Source organism: Myripristis murdjan, chromosome 22, assembly GCF_902150065.1.
Source record: "Myripristis murdjan chromosome 22, fMyrMur1.1, whole genome shotgun sequence".
In the NCBI taxonomy this organism is placed as follows: Eukaryota; Metazoa; Chordata; class Actinopteri; order Holocentriformes; family Holocentridae; genus Myripristis; species Myripristis murdjan.
In genome coordinates, this window is record NC_044001.1 from 14342433 (window position 1) to 14370270 (window position 27838).

The window sequence follows — 27838 nt, forward strand, 5'->3', positions numbered from 1 at the left end:
GCTTGAATCCACGGTGACTGATGGCAAGATTGACGCTTTCATCCTTTCAGTCACAATAAAAACATCATCAGCATGAAAAAGAAGAGCTGACCCACAGTTCAGCAGCCTGTTGCATTTCAGCACAAGCACGGTTTCTGTGTCAGCCATGAGAAAAAAAAAAAAAAAAAAAAAAACCTGATCTCTCAGTGAAGTGAGTAAAAATAGATTTCTCTCATCTGTTTCCTTTTAAACAGACTTCACTTCCTTACACGGTGTATGAGGGAAATAGCTGCAACAATAGTGGCGGTGACACACTTGCCAAATCAGGCTGCTTCATCCTTAATTCGTCAAAGAGGTGTTGCATAAGCGCTCATTTCGCCACAAAGGAGGAAATTATATCTTCTGGAAAAAAAAGCACACTGTGACTGGAGACGAGAGGAGGATCTAATGATTCTCCTCCAGCTCTCTCCGGCTCTAGGACAGGGTGTACTCTCCCCTCATCAGCTAATGGTTGTCCTTAGTCAAGTACCCGCTTTCAGCTACGCCTCTTTCATAACTCGCCCAGCACACTGCTTACAGGAAACAACCAGAACAGCTCCTCTTTTGGTCTGTTTTTTAAAGAAAAATCAGGGTACAAGTACTTTTAAACACACCGTCCCTAACAGGTAATGCAGGTTAGTCCTTGAGCCGATCAGAAACAAGATACATCGTGTGAGCTCTATCCATGCATGAGATAACATATTTCACATTTAATTATAGCATCCCCATTTTTCCAATCAGTGTATTTTTTTTTTTTTCAAACACTGCAACAGAGTGCAAAGATGCTTCAGATTTCATCTCGACACAAGTCTCAAAATCAGACGGAGTTTTTTTCTGTGTACTGTATTTGAAGTTTGAAATTTTACTTCTACTAAAGTACATTTTTATACTTTAGTACATCTTAAATGGCATTCATTACAGAGAATAAATTTTGCCAGCGTCAGAAACGCGACCAACATGGACCAGCTTGCCATCTGTGAAGTCATGCTCAGTCACAGAAGAAGAGAAAAAAGAGGAATCAGGCTTTACTTTGTCAAATTTACATCAACTCAAGTAAACATTTACCAAGGTAATAGTGCAATTTTTTTTATAACTCTTTCCCCCGTGCTTACTGATTTACACATGAAAAGCGAATGCAGCATACATTTTTACTGGCAAACCAATTTGGCATTTCTCTCTCTCTCTCTGTTTTCACTTATATACCAAATAGCTAACTCATTAATTTTTTTATAGACAATGATTGTGAAGTGATTGAAGTCAATGAAGTGATTTGTGTTTGTGTTTAACCTTTTCATCTTTACCATCAAGCAGCAAGTACACTCACAGATAACCCCCGGCCTTAAAGGATCTCTGTCTCTGCTGACAGGTTTGCTTCATGGTCTCGAGGTGAAACAGTGAGCGGCTGTGAGTATTTTGCAAGTACAGGAGGATTGGGTAACAGCTCGGAGATGAGGCATTTTCTGTGCCGCCTTGTGTCCTCTTGTCTGTGACACAAAAAGCCCTCTCTTCATGGAGCGGGGAGCGGGGAATTCCTCCTCACAATGACCCGTACTGTTTCAGTGACCAGGAAGTGGGGTTGAACGCAGCTACTTGTGCGCACCTGAGGGGAACAGATCAGGTTAACGTGGCCCTCGCGGGTGCTAATGGGGCCAGTAACTCCAGATTCCTCCAAGGTGCTCTCTGTAATTACAATGCTGACAAAGTGAAGAAATTGTTTCTCAGGAATCTGAGGTGATGCATCAGTGTTTTGCATAATGACCACTGGCTGTAAAATACAGGACAGAGTAAACATCAGTGTCACTGACAGATGTAATGGACTCACTCAGACTCTTCAAACATTTAAAGTCAAGTCCTCCTCATGTGATGGATGATGAACATGGGAAACATTTCAGTCAGGCTAAGAAAGAGCACAAAAACTGTGCCGCCTCTGTTTGGCTTCAATGACACACATTTTCTTGGCTTTTCTTCTTTTTTTCTTTTTTCTTTGGCTTGAAAATAAGCCTTGTATATTGTCAGCATAAACCAAGATATCTTGCAAAATAGTTATCCAGATAAAATATGCCTATTCACACTAGAAGAGAGAAATATATATCTTTAGAAAAAGAAAATCCTTTGCATACCCTGTAAGAGTAATAAAAAAATATATATATGCTAAAATGTATCTATAGAATATCTACAAGACCTTTCAACTTTAAAACTTTGCATAGACTAAGTGTATAATGAAATATAATAGCAAAATATCTACAATAAGCGTGTGTGTGTACACATATATGCATGTGTGTGTACATATACACACAATAGATGTACAATATAATGAAACTACTGTATATTAATAGATAGATAGATAGATAGATAGATAGAAATAAAATGAACTGATTATGTTGCAGTGAACAATCTTTTGACTAAATTTTGATTCATTATTCACTCATTTCAGCTTTAAAAGGGAATAAGAGAGTAATGAATTATCAACCACGAGTCCCTTTCAGCTTGAATAATGTCAAACAAATTCTCCATGCGGTACAGAGTAGTTTTCACTGGAGTGAAACCAGCACATAGATGTCATTTTGAAAGACGCATTCTCCTCAGATGTCTGTGAAATCTGAGCCAGAGCTTTAGAAGTGTGTTTATGTAATGGTCCTCGAGATAAAAAAAAAAAAAAAAAAAAAAAAAAGCCAGAAGGTGTTGGATGACTGAGCGCTGGGATACAGGGATCCCACGACAGTGCAGGTACAGTGGGCAGGCAGGAAACAGCACTCTGAGCCCATGGGAGAGGCCAAACAATGTGGGCCCGCCTAAATGAAGTTTAGTTACACCTTCTCACAAAGGCGTAACACTGACTTGCTCTATAGTCACGGGCACCACCTAGCCATCAGAGGTAACACGAAGCTTCCTCATGATGACTTGCAGGCACTGGCTGGGGAAAAATCTACCATGCTGGGAGTTTTGTAGGAGCTGAAAAGTTCAAGCAAAAAGTGAACAGTTGAATTGAAACATGTCATCTACTCTGTGGGCAGCACTTACACCAATCCTGCCAGGCATTTGAAAGGGGTTACGTCAGAATATGTCCCCCCAGGTGAGGGAAATGGCTCTCAAAAAGAAAAGAAAACAATAGAAAAAGGCAACTAGATGCAGTATCTGTTATGCGAACACACCCCAGCGCCCTTTGGACAGAAAAGCACTGTAATTCACAGTTAATATCCAACCTGACACACATGATGAGTTCATGTAGAAGATTAATGGTGTTCTGATAGCATCTTTGAACACCACATATCTACACATGCATGCAAATGTTAACACACACACACACACACCTGGATGCACATACAAACACACATACTGGATTTGCATACATGTAGAGCTGCTGTACTCTGTAAATGAGAAGTTAAGATTCTTATGGTACACACACACACATATTCATGCTCAGGTGCACACACACAAAAAGCACAGGCTACACAATGGTTAAATGTTGCTTAAGATTTCTTTAGAAAGTGTTTTTCTTTTTCATCCTCCATGGCAATTACACACACACACACACACACACACACACACACACACACACACACACACACACACACACACACACACACACACAGGTCTCCACACAGCCACACCTCCTGTAGTGTATGAGACATCCTGGGGATGTGAGCCAGCCTGATTTGAGAGCATGTAGTCATGGTGAGAGCAGGGAAAAAAAGTTTGGAGAGGAGTTTTTGATCAGCGGCCGCGGCACGCCTAAGGGCCAGGTGGAACGACCTGAAAAACCAGCTGCTTGGGATTATTACTGTCTGCGAGGAGCAGCTTTGTAGTGACAAGTGAGTTAGCGTGGAGCCTATCTTCCTCCTCCTTCTCCTCCTCCTACTCCTGTCTCATTCACACACACATGCACACACACACACACACACACACTGGTGAATGTCTAGTCTGTGTGAACCTGCGGGGCTGCCACTGAAGTAGCAGTTGGGACTTACTCCTCACTTGGAGCGACACACTCCCCAGACTTGGACTTGGTGTAACTATCAGTTCACACGGTGGACTATGCCCCCCTCAGTCAGCTGAGGGAGGGGGCTCTGCTCAGGCTCCCACCTGGACACGGCTGGGGCTGAATCAAAGAGGCAACACTCCACAGTTTGGTAAGTAACCAGACAAACCATTGTTGTTGTGGCTGGTTTGTGAGTTTTCAGTGACTTACACCTGAACAAGACTGCGTGTGTGCTGCAGTTGTACTTGTGCATGTGTGTGAGTGTGTTTGTGTGTGTGCGAGGGACGCGGGTGTTCTCCCAGACAACATGGCGAGACGACAGGTGAGGCACAGGTGAAGGGGAATAGCTCACATTCCAAAGAACGCCTGGATTTGGAAAGCTACCGCTATTGTTGAACAAGTGGAACAGCACAGATTTATGAGTTAAGACAGATCAGGCTCACCGCCTGATACTATCTGGCTGTGTATCTGCTATTGGTGCATAATATGGGAGCAGCAACACTTATCGTTTCATCAGTTGCTAATGTGGAATTGGAAAATATGACCACATCTGTGTGAAATGCTGCCGGATTGATTCAGAGTTCACCACAGCCAGTTTCCATGAGTGTTTAATGTATCATCCACTGACAAATACACAATAATACAGTTTTTATTTATTCATTTCTTTTGTGCTCAACACAACTCAGACTTGTTGGCCTTATCTCTGGCTTTGTTTGTTTTTGCCTCTTTTTTTAGACATGCACAGAGGGCTTACATATGTTATTGTCTCAGCTTAGTTCCCTTTATAGTCTTTATAGAGTTGTGTGTATTATTAAGAAAGGGTTACCTGTTCATCTTGTGGGTGTGTGTGGCTCATCTCTGCTCACTAGATAGGCCGACAATCATTTCTGTAAAGGTTAATGTTTGTATTTATATGCAAGGTGCTACCTGATGATCTACCCAGCTTCACCTTTAGATCCCTGTGAAGTTTCCAGTCATGTTGGGGCCAGATAATAGGTTACCTGTTATACCTATTTACCTATCATTTCAGTTAATTTAGAATGCTTATTAAGGTGAATGCAAAGAAAGTCAATTACTGTGTTCATATGCAAACTGCAACTGGATCACTATTATCCAGATCCAGTTCGGGAAAGTTGCACTGGATTTCCTGTTTTCTCATGTGGGAAAAACAATTCCTCTGAATGACGTTATATGATAAGCGCAGCCTGATTGTATGTACTTTATGTTGACACATGTTACATTTTTGAGGTCTGATAAGCACTGTACATATCATACCAGCAAATATGTTATCATGACCAGTGGAGAGTGAAGTTGTAGATTGAAAACCTTTATGTAACATTTGTTAAAGGTTGCACAGTCGATTTGAATCCCTGAAATTACATAAGATTTTAGGAAGCTAAATTCAAATGAGGTAGGCTTGTCCTCAGCAAAATCCAATCCAGTACTGGTTATAATTTTGGGGTTAGGGGAATATTAGTTGTATTACTTGCATCACTCACTACTTTTATTATTATAACGTTATAATAAACAATCAAGAGGACTAACTTACTCTCACTCTAGTTAAACTATTTTGGCCTAGGTCATTCCAATAAACAGGTTCCCCTCATGATTTCTTATGACAATATTTGGCTTACATTAGGTATGTAAATACCAAACCATGTTACGTCAATGAGCCTTCATGCCAAATATCTTGAAAGCAAATTTCTCCTCTTGACTGACAGAGATTTCATGTAAACACCCTCAAGTAAAAAATGATGTAAATACAGTGGTGGAAAAAAGTTTTCGGACACCCCATGCATTTGTGAAATATTGCATTAAGAATCACTCTTAGGTCTCCAAGTGCAATTTCTTTTAGCACACTCACAGCCAAAATACTAAACAAATCCTAAAAAAGCCATTAAAAACTTAAAATTGATTGGTTCCATAAAAATACATAAGAAATTTTGAGTATTGGGTCATTTTGGTACCAGTGATGAAGGTCGTTCTTTTTATTAAAAGACACAATTTTTGTTGCCAAGCTTCGTGTCTATATAAAGCCAGCACATTTGAAAGTTCTTCAGACACAAAAATGGCTAAAACAAGGAACCTTATTTCATGATAATATTTGAGATTGTGTAAAATTTTAAGGGTGTCAGAAAACTTTTTTTTCCACCACTGTATAACCCCCGCTTTTTGATGTTTACTCATTTTTCAATTTCTTTTTTTCCTCAGCAAAAAAAAAAAAAAAAAAAAAAAAAAACTTAACTAAATGGACTTAGACATTTGGTGCACTTTTCAGTTTTCAGAGAGCATAGCTGTCTCATGTAAATCAACTTTAAATCTGACAGAAATATAATAACGTGAACGTCACCACTGTGTTCATGCCTTAGGCTTAATTGACTGAACTATTTTTGATGGCCCGATACTCAAAAAAAAAAAAACATATGAGACCAGACTTTCCGCATTATTCCCCTCCTTTTTTTACAGAGAAGACACTGTCTTGTTGCCAAACTCAAACTTGTGTCAATCACTGCCTTTATGGAAAGTCTTGACCAGAACAGTGGCTTGTTTGCAACATCACATCACAGGACTGCTGTGCCTTTATTTTGGAAGACTTTCTATAAATATCCCTTTGTCGTGTCTTTCGAAACCGTGCGAACAATACACTGTGAGTTTGCAAACTATTGTGTAAGAGTGCCATTATTAACAGTGACTTTCTTTTTTCCCTCTTGAGCCTATGGTGCACTTTTAATCAGTGCAATTGGTCTTATTCGCTTCAGTATTTATGTAGTAGTTTGCTGATGGGGTCATGAAAGATTTCTGTGTCTGAGGGGGAAAAGATTTAATGCACACCATATGTTGACTTTTCAGATACAAAACAGTGTGTACTTAAGAAACTACACACCTGCCAAAAGGTCACACCAGAGCGAACAACAATGGAAAGAGTGCATTAAACAGGTTTTTACTTCTGTGTAGCATAAAATAACCACTTTATATATCAGGATATTGATCAGTTCCAATGAATCAGTCATTACCTCAGCAACTCACCTCCCAGCCTGTCCTTTGTTTTGGAACAAAATTCCCCGCCCACTGTGATATATTACTTTTTCAATAGATTTTTCTGGACTCTTCTGCTCTAATTAGCTAGTTCTCTAATAACTAACATGACTAATGTGGCTTTATCTTTTATGTTGATTACAGGGTGCAAGCTGTCAAATATTACCATTCCTTGGTTGCTGACAGAGGTCAATAAATAGTTCACATAATGGCGCTTTGATATGGCACAAATGGAAAAACAGGTGATGTAGTAAAGGTTGTGTGTGGCTTGGTGCTGATGGCCTCTCTGCTCCTCAGTGGAGAGTGGAGCTAACAGCTTCACTGGTGTCTGATTAACCTGTAGGCTGCCTCAGACTGGCTGCTTAAATATTGACTTAGATGTCATTTTCGGAAGGTTGTGCTCTGAGCGTGTGTGGAGACAAGGTTATACTCACTGTGGGTGTCTGTGTCTGTGCAAATGGGCCTCTGTGTGTGTGTGTGTGTGTGTGTGTGTGTGGCCACACACATGTGTAGAGGGGGAAAATGTCATTCCAGTCAACAAACCTGTCTGGCGTTCTCTCATATAAGAAGAGGAAACTAAATTGTTCCTGTTCTGTGCTGAGAGTCCATTCTCTGAAAAGACCAATAAATGATTGTTTGCTGAAGGAGGAAGAGAGGATATTGAATCTGGCTTCTAAGTAAATAGCTGTGATTTGTGGAACAACACACAAACCGTTTATTGTACCTAAAAGGAGGAGGAAGTGGTTAGTTAGGGGAGAGTGCAATGTCTTTTCCTTTTACAACATATATTTGAGTAATATAACAAGCAATGACATAACTTTATCATTCGTATCTTTAACAAGACTATTATGTATTTCTACTAGGTGTACCAACTGCAAAAGTGGATGCCCTGAAGAGAAAAAAAAAGGGAAAAATACATATTTTGTGGGAAAAACATATGAAAAAACATGGTGTCATGCTATCATGTAGGTACAAAACATAAAATACTTTAATATGTGGAGATAGTGTGGCAGCAAGGTGGTGAAGAGCTCTAAATGCTGACTGATAGACATCCTTCAGGTCTGCACATTGACAGGTGTGGTGTGATCATTACATGTGCTGTCAACAGGAGCTGTGGGCCGGCACATGTGATCCTGGGCAACGTGCAAAATTTTGCTACATTCAAAGTTCAAATTATTTGACCTTTGACGGAGTTTGCAGCTGACCTTTCCAGCAGCATTACAGCCTTATGTCAAGTATGCACTGATGCACACAGATGGGGAAGAAACTCATCCCAGCTTCCAGAGCTGTTTCGTACAGCATTAATTAGAGCTGAAAATAAACTCGGAGTCTACAGAAATATTTGCTGTTAACACACTGGAGACGCTCTGCCCTCTGCCACATGCATGCTGAACCTGGCTCCCAGCCCTCTCCTGACCCTGAGTTGTGATAAGTCGGTAAAGAAAATTATGAACATTCACAAAAAAAAGTAAAACTGAAATCAGCAAGACACCGGCAAATTTTATGAAATCCCGGGCATGTGTTCATGAATTTGTTCGCAGGATTTGTGATGCTGTGTAAGGAAAAAAAAGTTCTGAGTTAACAAAAACATATAAGCAATTATATCTTGTGTACTAAAATGAATCAATACACTGGTATAAAGTTGTTATTGTACACACACAATAAGATCTTGCACCTTTAATGTGGTAAATTGTGGCGCTGACATGTTTTTTTTTTCTTTCTTTCTTTCTTGAAACCACTCCTGGGCTGCATAGTGACAAATTATATCTATGTTTATTTTTGTGTCAGATGGGAACCGTGTGTAGTGCTGACATTTCACTAGAAATAGATTAAAGACAAGATATGACATCATGTGACTGAAACGCATCCTCCAAGCCACCGCATAACCCATTTGTGACCTTGTATTATGCCTGCAATAATCACCTCTGGCCCATAAAATAAAACATGGCTTATACTTCAACTACACAGCACCTCCAGGGAGAACGCCATCAAAATAACCTATGGCCCTGTTTCCACCTGGCATTAACCTGTGTCTCTAAGCTCCAGGCATGTCAGTTCACACCTGGGATTAGAGTGTGAATCCACCTGCGAGTGACCACTTATGATTGGATTGCACTTCCCCACTCAATATGCAAATTAACAAGTACATCATTTCCGTTTGCAAAGACCAAAACCTTTTTTTTTTTTGAGTTGAAGTGGAGCGATGCTTTACACAGAGGACATTGGTTGACTAGGCGGTCCTTCACAATGCGGCTGATGATACATGTGTTTCCTCTTCACATATAATGAGGACAAATGCGTCCCAGGCCACTTCTGAATGTGGCCTGGCCGATCAGATCTCACGTAATTCTTCTACATATGTATATACTTATGTTGGTGCAATTTATTGCAATTTATTGGGATGTGTTACTTACTATATGTATTTAGTGATGTCATCCCACTATTTTATAATTTGTCCTTAAAGTTCTCCTTTGTGATAATATGGGTTGTTTCCATCACATGATGTCCTCCTATCATTTCTCTATTTCTAGCAACATGTCAGCACTACACTCTTGAACAGAAGTGCCCAAAGTCTTTCCTGTGAAGGGGCAAAAATTAAACCGGATGCAGGGCCACAGGCCAAAAATATAAGTGTTGATGCCATGTGAATTTCCATTAAAGTGTATTATATTTTATAGAAACTTAATTCCATACTTTTTTGTCAATAGCACTGTGCTGCACATAGCTATAAGCAAAAGTCAGATTATGTACTTTTGGCTGCACAAAATGTATGTTTCGTTGTCATTACAGGTAGGATATTACAGGACTTTCAAAATAAGAGGAGAATAAGCATGAGGCAAATACCATGGCGGGCCAAAACAAAGGGAGCCCGCAGGCCCCAAATTGCACAGGCCTGCTCTTGATGCTGCCTGAGGGAGAGCGCCTAGTAGCTGCATCGCCAAGCCAGTGTATTGTGCTGCATTGCTGTTAAGTGCTGCTCAGTTATAGACCACTAAAATTAGCAGGCAAAACTATTACTTTCACCAGCTGTGGGTGACATTTTTCAAATCGCTCTTACCCTTGGCCCATTCAAGGACTGTGATCAAAGTGTGAGCTGAAGAAATTAAGCGTCACTTAACACCACACTGTTGTCTGCATGTTGATTACATTGGTTACCATTGCCCTACCAACGTCAATAGGACATTCCTTATTACGTGTTTTACCAGCCCTATGCAGCATGTGGTCAGTTAGCCACTTATCAAAAGCTGTCACCTCTGCAAATAGCAAATATGATATATGTGTCAGAACTAATCTCTATGGCTTAATAGTATGTCAACAATGGGGAGAACTAGTTGTGCAATATTTGCGGTTGAACAGGAGGCTGGATAAGACGGTGCAATATATGTGAGCGAGGAGCCCCACATCTAAAACAGAGCTGGAGGCCTTTAATGTACACTGTGCTTAATGTTTTCACTGCAGAAAATAAGAGAGATCACAGTCAGGTTTGGAAGGTGATGCATGTCAGATGGATAGCGCTGTAAATGGACCTCATGCACAGCTTCCACAACATGCACAGAACGGAGGGGAAAAGTCAGCAAAGCTCCTCATTAGTCTTTATTTCCCATAGTTAAACCAGATAAGGTGGTCCTGAATATGTCATTAATAACACTTAACTTTTCTAAATAAAGTTACAAATTAATACAAAATAGCTAATACACAGAAAAAACAGCCATTATTGAAGATTACGGTAAAGGCACTGTATGGAGGGGTGCTGGTCTGTCAGTACTTTAGAATGAATCTATGGCATAAATCTAATGTGTGTTAGAGAGTGAAAAAAAAGATTTATGAGTCAGCTGCAAAGTCTCTGTTTGTTGTTTTTTCTATGGTCATGTAAGGTGTATTCATAATAGATGACTATGAGTGCTTGTGGTGTCTGAACATAAAACCCTGATTTATTCATAATGACCTGGCCTTGGACAGCCACTATATAGTGTGAGTATGCAGAGTAATGTGATCTTGTGAAGTGAAGGGGCTTCCCACAGTGTCGCCCTCTGTTTCTGCCTCAGGAAAACTCCCCACTCGTCTCCAGTTTGACTGCGTGGCACACACAGAGACCACAGCCCATGCGTTTAGCCTGGAAAATGTTATGGGATTGAATGTTTTGCATATTCTGTGGAGGATTTGAATATTTTCATTTGGCTTATCAATGGTTGCAGTTATTTTTGAGTCTTGGTAGCCTACTTCTCGTTTGCCTTTTTTCTGTTTGTTTGTGCGCAAAATATCACAATTGAGATAAAGAGGAGTTGGATGTGTGTGTGTGTGTGTGTGCTTGTGTGTGTGTGTGTGTGTGTGTGTGTGTGTGTGTGTGTATTTGTGTGGTCACATGCACAACAACATGTAGTTGTACTGAGGCTGCTCTTCCGTGTACCGGTGTTTTCAGCTTTTTATAGCCAATGCAAATTTTGTTCTGCTTTGAAGCACCTGTTCTGATTGTTCTGCTGCTCCTCTCTGCCTGTAGACTCACTGCAGTGTCTGACTAACTCACAGGCTGAGTGTACTCACTGTGTTCATGTTAGCAGGGTCGGATCTTGAGCCCTTCATCTCGTGCAATTGAGATATTTTATTGCAAAATCAGAGGTCCACCATTTCAAAATTGTGAAGCCTAGCAGCACTCTGACAAAATTTTTGACAGCATAAATATTTGAACAAATCATGGCACTTTTCCAAGTGTTAGTGGATAGCTTCTATCCTTGGTCAACAAGTTAACAGAGTAGATTGTCTGTACTTATAGGCATTTCATAAAAACCTTGAGAACAAATTGTTTTATAGCCTTTGGAATGGAACTTTGTGGATGTTTTTTCTTAGTTAGTGATAATTAAATCATCAGTGCATTTATATGGCTCAATAAATGACAAGTGACTTTAAGATTATTCATTACAACATGCCCTCCAAGCACTAACCAATAGATAGAGTGAAATTTGAAAAAAAAAAAAAAAAAAAAAAAGTACGATCAACCCAGAAGATGAATAGCTCTCAAATGTCTCAAAAGTGAACAGAACATCATTCAGAAAGCGACGCCCTGCCTTTGGATACAGTTCACCTGCGTCTTGAGCGAGTCAGGTTGAGTTTTGATCCAGTGATGGAATGTAAAACACTTTATGACTCATCTAATACAAGCCCAGATGTCTGAGTCATGGTTTGAATGACTCCGTGACGACATTATCTGCTCTTTGATTGACATCATACTGCGCACAGATTAGATGTGGAACTCCCATGATGACGTTAGTCCTCCCTACCTGTGCTGCAGTGGAAAATTCTGCAGTAAACCTATGTCAAAAAAGTCATTTCTGACAGTTTTTTTTTAGCTAACTTAAAAAAAAAAAAAAAAAAAAAAAAAGATCTGTGGAATACATTTCAGGAAAAATTGGAGTGGATTTTTTAAATCTGGGCGAGTGGTTCTCTGAAGTCATGATGTCTTTTCTCGACACGTCAAAATGACAGGGAAGTATCTCTTACAGGGATAGCCCTGACCTACAGCTTTGTGCGTATTGTTTCCTGAATAGTGGCAGTAATCCTCCTAAATGATGGAGGATCTCCGGATGAAACATGAGAACCGAAACAATAGATTTGATAAGATCAAGATCACAATATATTAAGTTGAAAACGATTACACCGGCCAGATAAGAGAGCCACACAAACACACCAGCCCCCAGGGTGCTGTGTACAGAGCATAATAACATCACTTTATAGTGATGAACAAAAAATGTATTGTGATTTTAACTGTATTGTATTCAGGAATCATGATCAAAATGCCATACCAAAAGCCACATCAATACCTGTTATCCTTTTACTATAACACATCACCATAACTGACATACTATAGCATAAAAATGTTCACCGAAATGAACAGAATGATTCACCACTAACCATTACTGTGTTGTTTTATTTTATTATTATTATTATTGTTATTTGTTTTGCTATTTTTTTTTTTTTTTTTTTTTTAAGGAGGATGGGCTGCCTGATCCTCTCAGTTAAGTACAGCTGAAGAGAAGACAGAGTAGTAGAAGAGCAGGAGAGAAGCTGCTGGTGGGATTTATTCTTAGACCATCAGGGCTATATATGGTACAGGTGCACGCTTTTTACTTTACCATCTGTGGCAGGAAAAATATCTCAGGAACAGGCAGAACAGGCATTTTTTATTAATTTCTTAGTTGCTGCTGGACAGGTATAATCTAGATTCCAATGTTATTTCCAACAAAAGCCTTCAACAATGTGATATTCATGTAAACAAAGGATTTTCAGTTATGGTGAGAGAAAAGTTTGCCTCAGGTGCTTTCTGTCAGCTCTCTGTCAGGAAAAGAGGTTCAGGTTAGAGTTAGGATTAAGGATGGACTTTCTGACAGAGAGCGCCTCAGGCAAAATTCCCCCCTCGTGCAGGTGATCTTAAGTCACATCTGTCTGCTGATAAAAGACAGAGCGATGTTTTCATAATGCTTTAGCATACGTTACAATGATGTATGGGCCTGCTGTATGATCTTAAAGCGAGGCAATATGGTGTAAACAGAAAAAGTGTTCAATCATCTGTCAGTTGTGTCATATAAGTCTCTCTTTCGTCGCACACCCATGTGTAGTGAGGGCAAACACATGCTGCCCATTTTGTTAAACAAAGCCATTTTGCTAGAACGTTGGTTTAGCCATCATAGCTTTTGAATGTGTCAGCATCATAGAATGAAAATGATTGTGATGATGGTTAAAATTATCCGTCTGCCCTCCTTTGTTTGCAGACATCTTGTGGTAAAACAGACTGTCTGGTATACGCTGATGTTTAAATGAATATTCACAGACGCTTGTTTGTGTGGTTCTTGTAACACTTCCGATTCCTGCCACTCCCTCACATGTGCCGGTGTCTTTATATCCAGATTCCTTTCTTCTCACTTTTTGTCACATGAATCAACTCGCCCAAATGCCTCAGCATGACCGAAGAGCAGCACAAACGCCACTTTTGTAGCTGAATTGCGTGTTTTACCCTTGTGTTTGATATTCTGCTACAAAAGTGTGTGCCTTTTAGCTGTGGAGAGTCGTTACTCCGCCTCATGAAATGTTCTCTTCTGCCTGTGCAGCTTATTGAAGAAGATGCAAGCTTCAACTGTCTCACCTGTAACCAACTTCACTACAATCTCCTCAAACACAACCACCACCACCAAGTCCAGAGAACAAGTCCTCATCCAGAGTAAGGATCTGTGTGTGTGTGTGTGTGTGTGTGTGTGTGTGTGTGTGTGTGTGTGTGTGTGTGTGTGTGTGTGTGTGTGTGTGTGTGTGTGTGCGTGCGCACAGGAGTCTCCAAAGTGTTCATGCCTGTGATTTTTTTTTTTCATTTGGATGAAAGTGGGAGTGAGATATTTTTGTAATAACCATCAGATTGTAGTGTGTCCCCTATGGAAGCTTAAATTAAAATAAACAAAAGCTCATCATCAACCACCTATTGCATCATGCAGTCTAAACCAGAGAGTCTCGCTAAGCTCTGCGTGTACGTGAGTGACGTCATTGTCCTTTGAAACACACACAAAGTGAGGTGCATCATGTCGAGCAGTCTGTATAATGCAAATAAACCTTCGATATATCCCTCCCCGCCTGTCTCATATTTACTGAGATGTGCTTTGGTTTTGAGAAATTAGAATAAATTTTGATGCATTTCTATATTTATTTACCTATTTGCCATAAATAGGAAACATTTGCACAGTGTTTTACGTGTGTAGGTGACACTGCTGTCAGGGCATGACACCCTTTACAGGACACACAAAAGCAAATTGTATCACATGGATGGAGGGAATGTGTAAAATGCAAATGCTAGAATGAAAGCAACGCTGAAAATGACCTTTCAAAATCCCCCCATCATCCCCTCTGTCATTCTCTCTCTCTCTCTCTCTCTCTCTCTCTCTCTCTCTCTCTCTCTCTCTCTCTCTCTCCCAGGTTCTGGGGCGATGATTGCCGTCATCGTCATTGGTATCATCATCATTCTCACCATTCTCCTGATCATCCTGAAAACATACAACAGGTAAGGTGGCATTCCTTTAACAGGCCTGTTCCCACAATGATACTGTTGCTGAGGCTCACGGGACTGAGCTGTAAAACAAACATGAATTCTATTTCATGGATCACACGATTTCTACAGTGTTTCATAAATATATTAGGTGTTGCCCATTAAATAAAATGAATTCTGTTCATTATCATCATCATCATCATCATATTGTAAGACTTCTGAGCTGAGTATCTCTATTGCTCAGTCACATTATGATGCTTACGAAGATCAAACATGGTCTTATTGGATTGTCAGTCGATCACTATTTTGATAAACTGAAAAAAGGAATTCATTTTCTGATGGAAAGTATAACGCTTTTTTCTTTTTCTAGCATGCATTTCATCCTCCTTTTTCTCTTCCTTTTCCTTTTCTTGCCCTTTCTCCAGTTCTGTTAGCTCTGTGTTTGCACCACATGCCATCATCTTTGTAATTTAGAAATGATATTTGTCATCGAGGTGTGTTTAAGGGTGGAGGCATGGCATGTGGTGGATCAGAGAAACAGGTTATAGGGTATTATAGGGAAATTCAAATAGAGAGGTGAAGTTTGTTCAAATTAAAAAATAGAAAAGAATAGCTTTCATATTTGTATGATATTTCCTTGCACATGAAAGAAGTCAGGGTTGTGTTTAACCTCAGTGTGAAATCCCTCACCAGGCGGACCCATGTCTCCAGAGTCCTGGGAGCCAGCGGGGGCTCCAAACCCCGTCAGAAGAAAATGTCATCATCCACAGTCCAGAGCAGCATGCCGATGAGCAACCTGGCGATCAGCTCGGTGTCGGGCAGCATCACAAACTCAAACCCGGTGTCAGAGAACGGCTTCCGCCTGCCCAGGGTGGAGCTGAACAGCACAGAGACAAACAACATAGAGCAGTTCAGCACGACCAGCGGCTCCACAGTGGTCACCATACATGACGCTCCATCGTTAGAAAACACATAGCAGCAAGACCGGGGCTCAGTTTTACCATGGGAGAGCACACAGTGTGGCATCAGCTGATGTCTCGCCTTCATGTGAAACCGCCTCTTGTGTGTGCGTTTAAATTCATCTGAGGTTGACTGAATCCTGTGGCGACTCAATCTGTGACAGTATATCTCCACCAACTGCTGGTGTCTACATGGATGACAGGAGACCCTGAGGGTGCACTAAAATATACATTATGAACAAAATGGTACAAAAAAGAGATGCAGTGCATTGCATACAGTATGATGTATGAAATAAAATGGACATTTTTTTGTGAAGATTTGCCTTTTTTGTGACTACAGTCAGTGTTCAAAGCATGAGAGGCCGTGGCTCATTACTGCCTGTACATTTTGCAGCTGTCCCATCACTTATCATATGCAGTAACCAGGGAAAATGTGACCAGAAATAGTAAAGACTCAAATGGCCAGACAGCGTTGCTCGAAAGTGTGTACATTTCTGTATTAAAAAAGGGCTTTGTGGGTTCAGACATAAAGGTAGAATTAGCATAAACTTCAGAGAACAGAGCATGAAGGGTTAATCACGCCTGCATGTATTCACTTCAGTGGCTGTTGGTGTGACAGAGGATAATACTTGGAATATAGCATCGCATTTTATTTTATAGCATTTTTTATTTTTTTGACCAACTTTGACCACTGAAATTATATAAAAAAAATGAAAAATAGTTCTGTTTACTTTGGTTCATTGTGCATCACATTGTCTTTGTCCTCTACAGATTCACTCAGATGTGTTTTTGTTTCAAGAATGTAAACTAAAATGCCAGTGTATATATATTTAGATATGTATTTTACCATGTGCAGTGAAGAGACCGCAGATTTTTTTTTTTCTGAAAGCTAGAATCTGTTTGAACTCTCACTGTGCTGACATGAATCCTTTCTAGTTTGACACCAAAGGATTTTGCACTTTATTTGCCTTCCTCCTGCCCTGTGTTTGTACTGTTTATTGCTCTTTAAATGAAGTGAAATGAAATGAAAATAAATTTGAATATTTCTAAATGTGGCCAAACTGTGTGTGCTTAAAGAGAAGTTTCACATTAACACGGACGAAAGCATAAAGACAGAGATGGGGATATAGTCAAGAAAGAGGAAAGGAGAGGAAATGAAAAGGTGGCGGAAGAAACACTGGAGACTGCTCGACTAAGTAGTGGCTTGCAGCGGTGAGAGACTAACATCATAATATGAAAATGCCAAGATCGTATTTTTGTGGCAGTGCAAAAAGGAAATGATACTGAGACTTGCTCTCATTTATTCTTTGACTGCATGCATACTAAACAATTTTGGTTTGATCTAGAGACTTACTTCCTTAAAGCTTCCAAAGCACCCTTTTCTCTGAAACTAAAAGATATAATTTGTTACTATAGTAACCCAGTCAACAGAACCTTTGAATATTTAATTAACTTTGTTACCCTATATGCTAAGTTTTTCATTCACAAACAGAAGTTTTCCAAATCTATCCCAAATTCTTGCCTTTTCAATTAGAACTTAACTCTGTGCTCAGAACTATGAGAATAATTAATAACAAGAAAAGCAATAAATTAGTGAGAGTGTACGATGATTTTTTCTCTGAAGCCTCAGTCAGTTTTATTGTGATAGTTCTTTTTCTTTCCCATTTCTATTTTTTTTTATTTATTTATTTATTTTTTTTATTTGCTAACAGGAACTGATGCTGTTTACCTTGTGAACTTTGTTTATCTTGTTATTGTATTGTATACAAATGTCTGTTTGTATTCAAATTTAATAATTTAAAAAAAAAAAAAAAAAAATTGTGGCAGTAATAAAAACCAGTGCGCCCCCGTGTGGCATCTCCCAGTCCTACAACAGCGACTTAAACATCTTAAAGTTTCATTCAAGATAACAACAGTGTTGCTACTCATTAACCGGATTGTTATCGCCTAATTATAAGTACATGAACTTTATTGTACATTTAAAAACTGTTTAGAGGTAAATTTGAATAAGAATATTTGTCTTCGCTCTCTAATTTGTGCGGTTTAATAATGTTTATTAATAATTGAAGAACACTGTTGCACGACTTGAACGCAACTTCACCGGGAACTGTTGACATTACGATGGTGTCCGTTGGTAAGCAGCTAAGCTAACCGTTGACAGTTTAGTGTGTTTTGCTAATTTGTCATTTGTTTCTGAGGTTTAATTCGGAGTAATTGTTCATTTGTTCCCAAATTGAGACGCTAAAGAACATTTATAGGACACAAAACATCCATTACATGGCGCATTTCCACAACGCAGACATTCATCTCATTGTTAAGGGAAGCAAGCTCTAGTTAAAAACGCCTGTTCATTTTCATCGACACAGCCGGTGTTAAATGGAGCAGTTCGTCTTGTAAAGCAGTGCTAACATGTGTATTTCTTGAACTTATCGGGTGATTGAGTGCATGTGGTGTCTTGCAGTGGAGGTGCTGTGTCTGCTGCTGGTCTCCGTGCTGTGGGGCTGCACCAACCCCTTCCTGAAGAGAGGCACCGAGGGCATCGAAAATGTGACGAGCACCAACAAAGTTTTACAGCTTCTGGCTGAAGCCAAGTTCCTGTTCCTCAATTTCAAGGTGGCTAAATGGTGAAATCGGCCCATGTCAGCATGTGTTGGTGTTTAAAAGGGCTCATGTGTTGTTATGATATGATTTTAAAGTGTCATCTTGTCCCTTGTGCTCCTCAGTACCTGGTCCCATTCCTTCTGAACCAGAGTGGCTCTTTGGTTTACTATTATACTCTGGCCACCACAGGTGAGCCACACAGATCCTCTTCACTATCTCATAGCTGCTCAGGTGATACGGCACAGTGTGGTACAGTGTTGTGTTGCATTGTTTAATTAAAGGTGTGACTGTTCTCTTGTCACTCTATCTGCATGGGATGTTTGTTAATTTAGGGGATGGGTTGAAATAAAGGTAGCTGTTGACAAAACATGCCTGGGAGCTTAGGTGGGACAATATATCCAATTTAGCTAAGGCTCATTTGATTTCAGTCCTGCAGACACTTTTTCTTTTATCTTTTATCCAGATTTGTCCCTGGCTGTTCCTGTGGCCAACTCGCTCACGTTCCTTTGCACCTTGCTCACCGGCAGGTTACTAGGTGAAGAGTTTGGAGGTGCACGTAAGTGACTCATGATGGTGTTATTGATACAGCAGCTTGCTGTTCAGTAGGCGGTCAGATTGCCAGTGATGTGGACTCTCACAGGGACAGGAGGTCTAAAGACTTTTTATGAGCATGAAAAAAATAGCCTTAGGAGCAAAAATTGGACTACTGGAGCAAATTTGGACACTTTTGTGACAAATTTGGCAGAGTTACATAAGGAAAGGATACATATCTGTCAGCCTGACATTTCTTCATTAATGTGCAATTGTTAGATAATTGAGTGGTTAAGCTTTCAGTCACTGACACAGTGTGTGTGTGTGTGTGTGTGTGTGCGGGCCTGCAAATCCCATTAGGGGATTTCTCTACTTTGTCTCTCTTCCTAACTTCCTGCTGTCTCTGACACAGAAATACTTGCTAATTAAAGCAGGAATTCATTTTATTAAATATATTGTTAACATTAACAGGTAGTGAAACCGGTACAGTAATTATGTATTTGTTGTACACACATTAGGCACGCAAATAGATGGGAGTAGGGCACATGCATAGTAATAATGTACCTACTGTTTATATATAACAGCATTTAATATGCGCATATAAAAGGAATGAGAAATCAGAAAAGGGTTGAGAGTAAATACTTACTTCTGATCCTTTTCACCATGTATTGCATATCAATTATTTTTTCTTGTAAAGGATAGCTGTTTATTGCTTACATGTGTCAAATAAACTTGCTCAATCAATCAAACAGAAAGTTTGATATATCATGGTGACTTTGTAAGACATTAAGCAGCTCATGTACCCTTTGATTTTACTCTTTTCATTTTTCTTGTTGGCAGGGGCTGTTGCAGGGATGTTTCTCACCATGGCTGGCATCACTCTGTGTGTCATCAGCTCTGTCGACAACAAAGTGAGCCCTTTGAAACAGAACACGACCCAGGCCGCACACTAACGGCCTGCCTTTGATCTCGCCAGATCAGGATTTAAGTGAATTCTCATGTACCCTCAGCGAGTCAGTAGACGGGCGAGGAAAGACGGCATGAGGACTGTAGGGGAGAATTTAGATTCAGGTGGCGATGCCATACGGCCAGCCGGAGAATTGTGCCCAAAGTGACCCGGTATGAGCCTCAAAAAGGCTGTCCAGAAACTCCCATGCTAAGCTGAAGGGAACAGGGTTCACAGAGGGTTCACCTTAGAGCTGGACTAGATTTACGGCCCTTGCATTGAAATCTCTGGCTGTTAAGTCCCGCTCCAAAGCACTCTGCTGCCCCATGTCACTGGCATCTATACAAACACTATAGAAACCACATACAAATACGGTTAGGGTTGGAAATGGACCAATTAAATCTTACCTCCCAGACTCACAGGGTATTTTACTGCAGCAATCTCCTGTCGACTGGTGTGTGTGTGTGTTTGAAAGAGCAGAATAGGAGAGAGGACAAGTTGCTGAAGATAAAGCTGTTTTTTATTCACCCAGTTTTCCTCCCTTGCTGCTCTGATGGTGATATATTTCCAAGTTATATATACCACTGTCATTTTCTGATGTTCTTTGTGAAAAAAGTATGACGAGGAACTTAAATACAAATGAGACTCGCTAAGTTGCTTTACAGTGACTGTGCTCTATGTGCTGTAAACATGTGTTCATATAGAGAGTTTTATTTTGGAAAATTCTTGTGTAGTAATATGTTTTTTTTTTTTTTTTTTTTTTTTTTTTTTTTTACTGTCACAGTCCTTATATTTAAAAAAAAAAAAAAAAAACAAGATACTGTACAGATGACATTGTTATTGTTTTAATATGTCCAGCTTGTATGGCATTAATAAACATGACTCTTCACCTGGTTTATGTGCTCTAGCATTTATTCAAAACAAGTCTAGGTTGTCACAAAATATTTTTCTTATATACATAATTATTTATGAAATAAACAACATCACTGAACATTGACTACACAATACCTGCATCATGGATATCCCTGTAGAACACAGAGCAAGTTCACATTTTGACTAAGTAAATTAAGGTTGTTATTCAGCTCATTACCACAGTTCAAATACTATTTCATGTTGACATTTATTTAGCCGCATAGGTCACTGTAGAGATAATCTAAACAGTAATTGCTCTGGTTATCTGCAGTGCCTCTGGCTATAGTTCATCAGCTTATCCGTGCAGGGCGTGTGTTATTGTGACGATGTGACCTCCTTGATGTGGCCTCTGTTCTCCTCAGCCGCCGCTCCTTCCTGACAGCTGGGCTGGTCTACTATAATTGACAGGGGATCCTGCAGACTCTCCTGTGGAAACAAACCGTTAAAACAAGGTAAAAAGTAAAAGCAAACATTTTAATTTGATTTGAAAACATTGATGCCAGTAAGAGCTGTGGTGTGGGATGCTGTACCTTCTTTGGGTTTGGGGAGTGAAGACTTGCCATTTCTCCCTGACCCTCCCTGTTGTTTCCTTGGATCGCTCCGCCGGTTGGAGAACCCAGAGAAGCGGAAGGTGAAGCTCTTGAGTTTGAAGAGGCCAGCTTTGGCTCAGGCTCCTTCTGAGTGTACACAAACAGAATTCACTGCTATTGATTGCGTTTGTCATCTTGTACTCCATGTAAGCTCTTACATGTTGTGTAGAATAACTGCATGGTGTGTATGTACCACTACTGCAGCAGCAGATGCACAATCCTCCTCAGCACTGGCAGAATGTTCTGCTGTCACTCCAGATGTTTGCTGGTTTTCTCTTACTGGCTGTTGTTCCATGCCATCCTGTTCAGGTGACTTCACCTTTGACAGGACAAAAACATTGTGTGGTAAATCCATTTGCATTATGATCAGCTAATGCAAGAAGAGCTGAGTGTACAAACACCCACGAACACAGCCAAACACACAATACACACCGCCCTACTTTCCGTTGTATTTGTGTGGGTGATCCCTCTCATTGTGCACCTCACGCTCCATAATCTCTGTCTGCCACTTGAGATACACAGATGCAATCTGATGTGTTTTTCACATCCATTATCTGCGTTGGCTGCACTGAATCAATACTTGCACTTCAAAACACACAAAATACCTCCCATGTTTGTGTATCAGACTCAAAGCTGTGACTGTTATTATCTCTTCTGGAATGAAACCAGTCTGATGTTAGTGGGTGAGCTGGTTGGTGACTTTGCCTTTGCATTTTTATACTGTCACAGAAAAAAAAAATGTAAAAAAAAAAAAAAAAAAATGCATAATTACATATTCAGTATTTCTCAAATGTATTTGATTTCTAAAGTTATTTGACATCAGAATCAGAAATACTTTATCGATCCCCAGGGGAAAAGAAAGAAATATGAAAATATGTGCATTATAAATTTGTAAGAAAAACATGTGCATTATACTAAAACTGTCCATTAATCCTACAATAATATTACAACAGCATATACAGAAAAAAGAAATTGAGAATATGTAAAAACTATACCTATATACACAGGAGTGTTGCACAACTGAATTATTGTAAAGTTCTGCAGGTATGAAATTATTGCACAGTTAAGTAAATGAAATGACAGACCATCATCCTGAAAATTACAACTGCTCCATATTACACCCTCATCTTTTGGGTCTATTACTTATAAATAAAGAAACACTTTATATGACTGTGATAGAACATAACTAGCATTAAGTGTGTTGTTTCCCATTTATTGTTCTAGACAGATCCATGCACCAGGTCTGTTATGTGATAAATACAAACAAAAGAAGGTAAGACATGCCCACCTGCTCTGTGTTGGGCAGAAACCCGTCTCTCTCATTCAGCTCCTCATCCTCCACTATGTCTGCCGCTCTCTTAAAATAGACAACAAAAGAGAAAAATAGAGCAGAGAAGTTATGTTTAGAGTCACCTTTGCTTTAAGCCAGTATTTCAGGGTTGGGTTTAGGGCTGATTGTAACATACTGATATTTTTCAGGTATAATCCGAAGTGTATCATGCTGTTATGAGGGTGAGAGGACACTGGGATGAATGTGAAGTTAACCTGATCCACAGGAAGCTCTGTCACTGTGTTTTCATCCTCGGGCACCTCCTCGGCCCCTCGTGCCTCTTCCCTCCTCCTCCGTGCTCCCCTCTTAAACACACTGGGCTGCACTGGAATCAACACATCAAACATACCGCTGCAGCTACACTTGTACACACAGAAACAAGTGACTATATAAAAAGATACGAGCCAGTCAGTGTTACACACAGGACTGAGTGTGTGTGTGACAGGGTTCCCACTCTATGTCAAATGTAACTTCTCCATCATTTTCCTTGACTAAAATGTGGAATTTCCATGACCTACATAAACTGAACATGACATTTTTTTCCTGGCCAAAATTTGAAGATTGAGAGATTAAGCTTGGTCTTATAAAAGTATTATTATGTTTTATTCTGCAGCGGGAAATGAACACAACGTGAATGAAGTGGGAAATAACTAGCTTTTTTTTTTTTTAATTGAGGGTAACAAAATTCCAGGATATCCACTGATTTGTCCCAAGAATTTATGAAATTGCCTGACTTTCCCTGTCTGTAGTAGACTTCTCAAAATTTTCATGACTTTCCAGAAATTCCATGATCAGTGGGAACCCCGGTATGAGTTCGATGAGGATCCCCACCAGGTCCACTGCTGATTGATGTTCTTGGCTGGCCTCGGTTTCTGCGGATCTTGACAGGCCTGGTATAGAAAACAGAGCTCTCCTCTGCTCCCTTTCTGTCCGTCCTCGGCTGAGTGGCTTGTGGGGCTGCAACCTCTGCAGCTTCATCCCCCGTAGACTTCACCCTCCGCCCATCGGACTGACATTCATCGGATAAAACAGAATACATACAGAAAAAATCACTTGAGTAGCCATATCACATACAGAGAAAGAAAAACTTCTCCAAGTCTCACCAGGTGGGTTCATTGTATGGGGCAATACACACCAAACAAATCCGCATCTAATGGAAAGATGAAACCAGTGTAGCTGTTGTACTGTGCATACAACACAGTGGAGGATTGTTCTCTACCTCTGGGGAGTCGAGGAGAGCTGAGTCACTATATCTGTCTTCTGGACCGCTTCCTGCTTTCCTGTTCTAAGAGAAACACAGGAGAGGTGTCCTTTGCCTATCTTTGTTTTCCAATTAATTATCTTTTGACAGCTGTCATTCAAGCCGGGCAAATGTTGCAAATGAACTCCCGGCTGCAGTGCAGTTGGGTGTGGAGGTGATATTTGTTGGGTGTAAACACATTTGACATCATACACCACTGGAAGTAAGGTGAGTATATTTTACACTGTTGAAAACGAAAAAGCAAAATTTACCTCAGTTCTCCGCAACAGCCTTCTCTTTCCTGGGTAACATCTGCAAAATAACAAAAAACTGTGGTAATGAAAGAAAGTGAGAGATAACAGTGCATAATGCCGTCTGCTCTTATGGCTCAAAAGGACTGAACAAACGTACGCACAGGCACTTTAATAACAATACCTCTCTGTGGCTTTAGAAACCCAGAGATCCACATATGGAAGTTTCTTGAATCTTTCAGTTCCCACGGCAACGTAGCAATGGCCAGTCTCCAGTTCTCCTGCCGAGGATACTGTCACTCCCTCCAGACTGCACAACCTGATGAAGCACAGGGGCTGGAGGGGTTATTTATGCCCCTCTCTGTTTGTAACCCAGGGTGGACGTCTATTTGTGTCTATGTGTGTGTGTGTGTGTGTGTGTGTGTGTGTGTGCTGACCTGCGCACAGCTCCGGTCCGTAAGCTGACCTTCTCTGTGACCAGACTCAGGATCTGTTCCAGGTCCTGCCGCAAGCTCCGGGGAATGATGAACCGGAATGGCGGACACAGGGGATCTCCATTACGGAAAACACTGAACAGAGGCATAAAAGAAAGTGAGCTCAGGCACTAAATGAATGGGCTTTGAATGGTTGCACATGTGAGCGTGAATGTGTATGTGATTGTGTGTGTTATGTCACCAAACTCACTGTATGATGCAAGGCACAGGGATAAACTTCCTCCATTTAGCTGAGACATTTGGCCTCTGGATTAGTCTTGCCTGGAGGGGCTGGACATTCAGGAAATGAGACTACGGTGTATGGTGTTGCATACAATCACATTGTCTTTTGTTCTGCAATACGATCACTTTGAAAATTCCCTCATCCCATTGACATCATCCACATTCTGCACATCAATTGCTCTGCACATCCACCGCAGCAAAGTAAGTTATCCAAAATGTGTGATGACTAAATAACTATTCCGCTCTTGTCGGCTCGAGAGCCGCAGCCATGGAAACGAACGTCACTCCGAGTCTTTTCCAATACCACATTCACATGCCGTGTCTGATCTTTGAGCTCCTCTCAAAGCTCTCACTTTCCATGTCCTCCCATACCAATGCAATCTGGAGGCACCAGAGTCAATACTCGCTGATACCCGTGTCTGCTTCTAACCACGAAGCTGCAATAACTCAATCAATTCAGAACAAACTGCACGTACAAAATCTTGCCTTAATGTTTCTGCTTTGAAGTGGCACACATATAATGCCTTTACAGTGTTTTTGAGCAAAGAAGAAGGCGTGGGCTGTCGATATGGGACTGGGCATTAGGCCTGCCCAGACATGCACACAGCCCAGATAATACTGTGTGGAAGCATAATGCTTTGTTTAGCCATCAGGATCTCTCTCTCTCTCTCTGTCACACACAAGTACACACACACACACTCCCCTCTTACACTGTTCCACAGCAACTCACAACACAGGCATGTAAGACTTTTAAACCAAAGCCTCTAAGACTCACAGGCAGGCTGGGCAATCTGCTTTCCACATGGCAGACACCCAAGGCACACACAATTACTCTCTACTCTTTCATGTTTTTCAGCAAAGTAACACTGATGCTTAAAGACCAAAAACACACTCTGGATCCGAAAATCATTCAGTCACCCGTGCCAGTTGGTCACACTACAAAGCAAGCACTTGCCACAGCAAGTGGCTCTGAGTATACATATACATTTGTGAGGGCAATTTGTGTGTGTGTGTGTGTGTGTGTGTGTGTGTGTGTGCGTGTGTGTGTGCGTGTGCATGAGAGAGAGCATCTTTCAAAAGTCTTTTAAAACAGTTTTCTGTGAAACACAATGACTAGAGTAAAAGATGGCATAAACATGACAGCAGACACCTTTCACATAAGAGACTTGACGACAGAGAGCAATACTGGATTCAAATTCATTCACACATCCTTTCCTTTGATCAAAGTTATCAGCACATATCTGACTATATCCAACAGTAATAACTGTACACAATGTCACTTTAAGACCGCTGCCAGTGCTGAGTGAATAGTTGATGGACAGCACAATCATTAGCCAGCTATTTCCAGTAATTTACATGACAACCAGTGACATCAATGAGATGGCAAGAGTGCAGCCGAACACACAGCCACCTAAAGTGCATCTAATCTACCTAATGCTAACATAACAAATGGGCCTATGTGTCGTCAAATCTATAGGCAAATATGGACTTGTCTCAGTAATGGAAAATCCTGCACTAATCTACACAGTCAACAGCCATTTCCTTATCAGGCTTGGCAAGATTCAAATGTTTCAGATCAACTCGATGTGAGCGGTGCAGTGTGGTTATCCCCGCTGAGCTATGCGGTGGTGCATTCCTCCTGGTTAGGCTGGGATTAATGAGTTATGGACTGCCCCGCTGGCCAAAGGGGAAGCATAAAAAATCATACCTGAGTTCCTTCCTGGGCAACAGGCTGCTTTTTCACTCCTGTGTTGAGGTAACTGTATGTGTGCGAAAACAATAACAGATATCATACAGAGTAACAGAATTTGAAAAACAGATTCAAGTGCACCAGCAATGTATTATTTGTCCCAGATCAAATATGTAGTATCTTATCATGAATACACAGAGTGCTGGTAGCCTTGCATATTCACTGACTTCCACTATGGAGGTAGGAAACCTCATTATGGGAATTGTTAAGGTTGCAAATCTTCGGCTTAGCAGAGATTCAATTCGGTTCACTAGTCGGTGATTCAATTTAAGAACTTTTTTTTTTCTTCTTTTTTGGGGCCATTCAATTTGATTTGAGTTTGTAAGTCACCATTCAAGTCAACAATTTGATTCAGTTCTTGCAGGAAAAACAAAACAGGGATATAAAAAACAACAAACAACATACTGTCTGAAAAGTTGCAGTTCATAGTGCTCTATCTTTTTTATGAATCATGACTGATTAAAAGAATTTCATTTTGATTAGGGCTGATTAAGTCAGAGTGATTAATTCTATTTCTTTGAGCTGACTGATGTAATTTAATTTGTAATTGATGCACCAGTGTAATTAGTGAATTGTTACATGCCTAGGAAATGCACATCAGTCAGAGTTAATTACCAGTATTTGGATTTGGTTCTTGTACTCACTCCAGTTTCTTGAACCTCTCAAATCCTGCAGCGACATACTGGCCTCCCGTCTGAAGCTCCTGGAGGTCAGTGACCCTGTGGCCCTGCCTAGGGGTGTACAGGGTCCTGACGGCCAGTGGAGCCCCGATGCTCTGGGTCACATCGTTCAGAAAGGCCTCCATAGTGGCCACCTGTCGCTGGTTGACCACAAACCTCCGCCCGCAGTAGAAAGGATCTCCATTCCTGTACACCACCACGCTCTTCACTGGAGGCAGGAGAACGGTGGCTGCAGAGGACGCTCCACTGCTGGCAGCCATCTCTGAGCCAGCTGTTACA

The 27838-nt window shown here is 40.6% G+C and overlaps 3 protein-coding genes across 3 annotated transcripts; 2 read left to right on the forward strand and 1 right to left on the reverse strand.

Moving 5' to 3' along the window:
* Positions 1–3929: 3929 nt before the first annotated feature.
* Positions 3930–16989, forward strand: ncmap (non-compact myelin associated protein). The gene is made up of 4 exons (XM_030044617.1): positions 3930–4148; positions 14134–14243; positions 14984–15068; positions 15747–16989. Exons 2-4 carry the CDS (start codon positions 14147–14149, stop codon positions 16027–16029), a joined length of 465 nt encoding a protein of 154 aa, XP_029900477.1. The 5' UTR covers positions 3930–4148; positions 14134–14146; the 3' UTR covers positions 16030–16989.
* Positions 16990–18057: 1068 nt separating this feature from the next.
* Positions 18058–20984, forward strand: tmem234 (transmembrane protein 234). Its single transcript, XM_030045279.1, has 5 exons — positions 18058–18146; positions 18474–18625; positions 18736–18802; positions 19077–19169; positions 19985–20984. Exons 1-5 carry the CDS (start codon positions 18134–18136, stop codon positions 20095–20097), a joined length of 438 nt encoding a protein of 145 aa, XP_029901139.1. The 5' UTR covers positions 18058–18133; the 3' UTR covers positions 20098–20984.
* A 109-nt stretch (positions 20985–21093) lies between these two features.
* On the reverse strand, positions 21094–27819 carry dcdc2b (doublecortin domain containing 2B). The gene is made up of 13 exons (XM_030044894.1): positions 27524–27819; positions 26838–26889; positions 25098–25168; positions 24851–24982; positions 24598–24732; positions 24435–24474; positions 24142–24207; positions 23754–23931; positions 23138–23247; positions 22881–22949; positions 21786–21911; positions 21533–21679; positions 21094–21428 (listed from the first exon to the last, which is right to left on the reverse strand). The coding sequence occupies exons 1-13, from the start codon at positions 27817–27819 to the stop codon at positions 21318–21320; spliced, it is 1533 nt and encodes a 510-aa protein (XP_029900754.1). The 3' UTR covers positions 21094–21317.
* Positions 27820–27838: the final 19 nt, after the last annotated feature.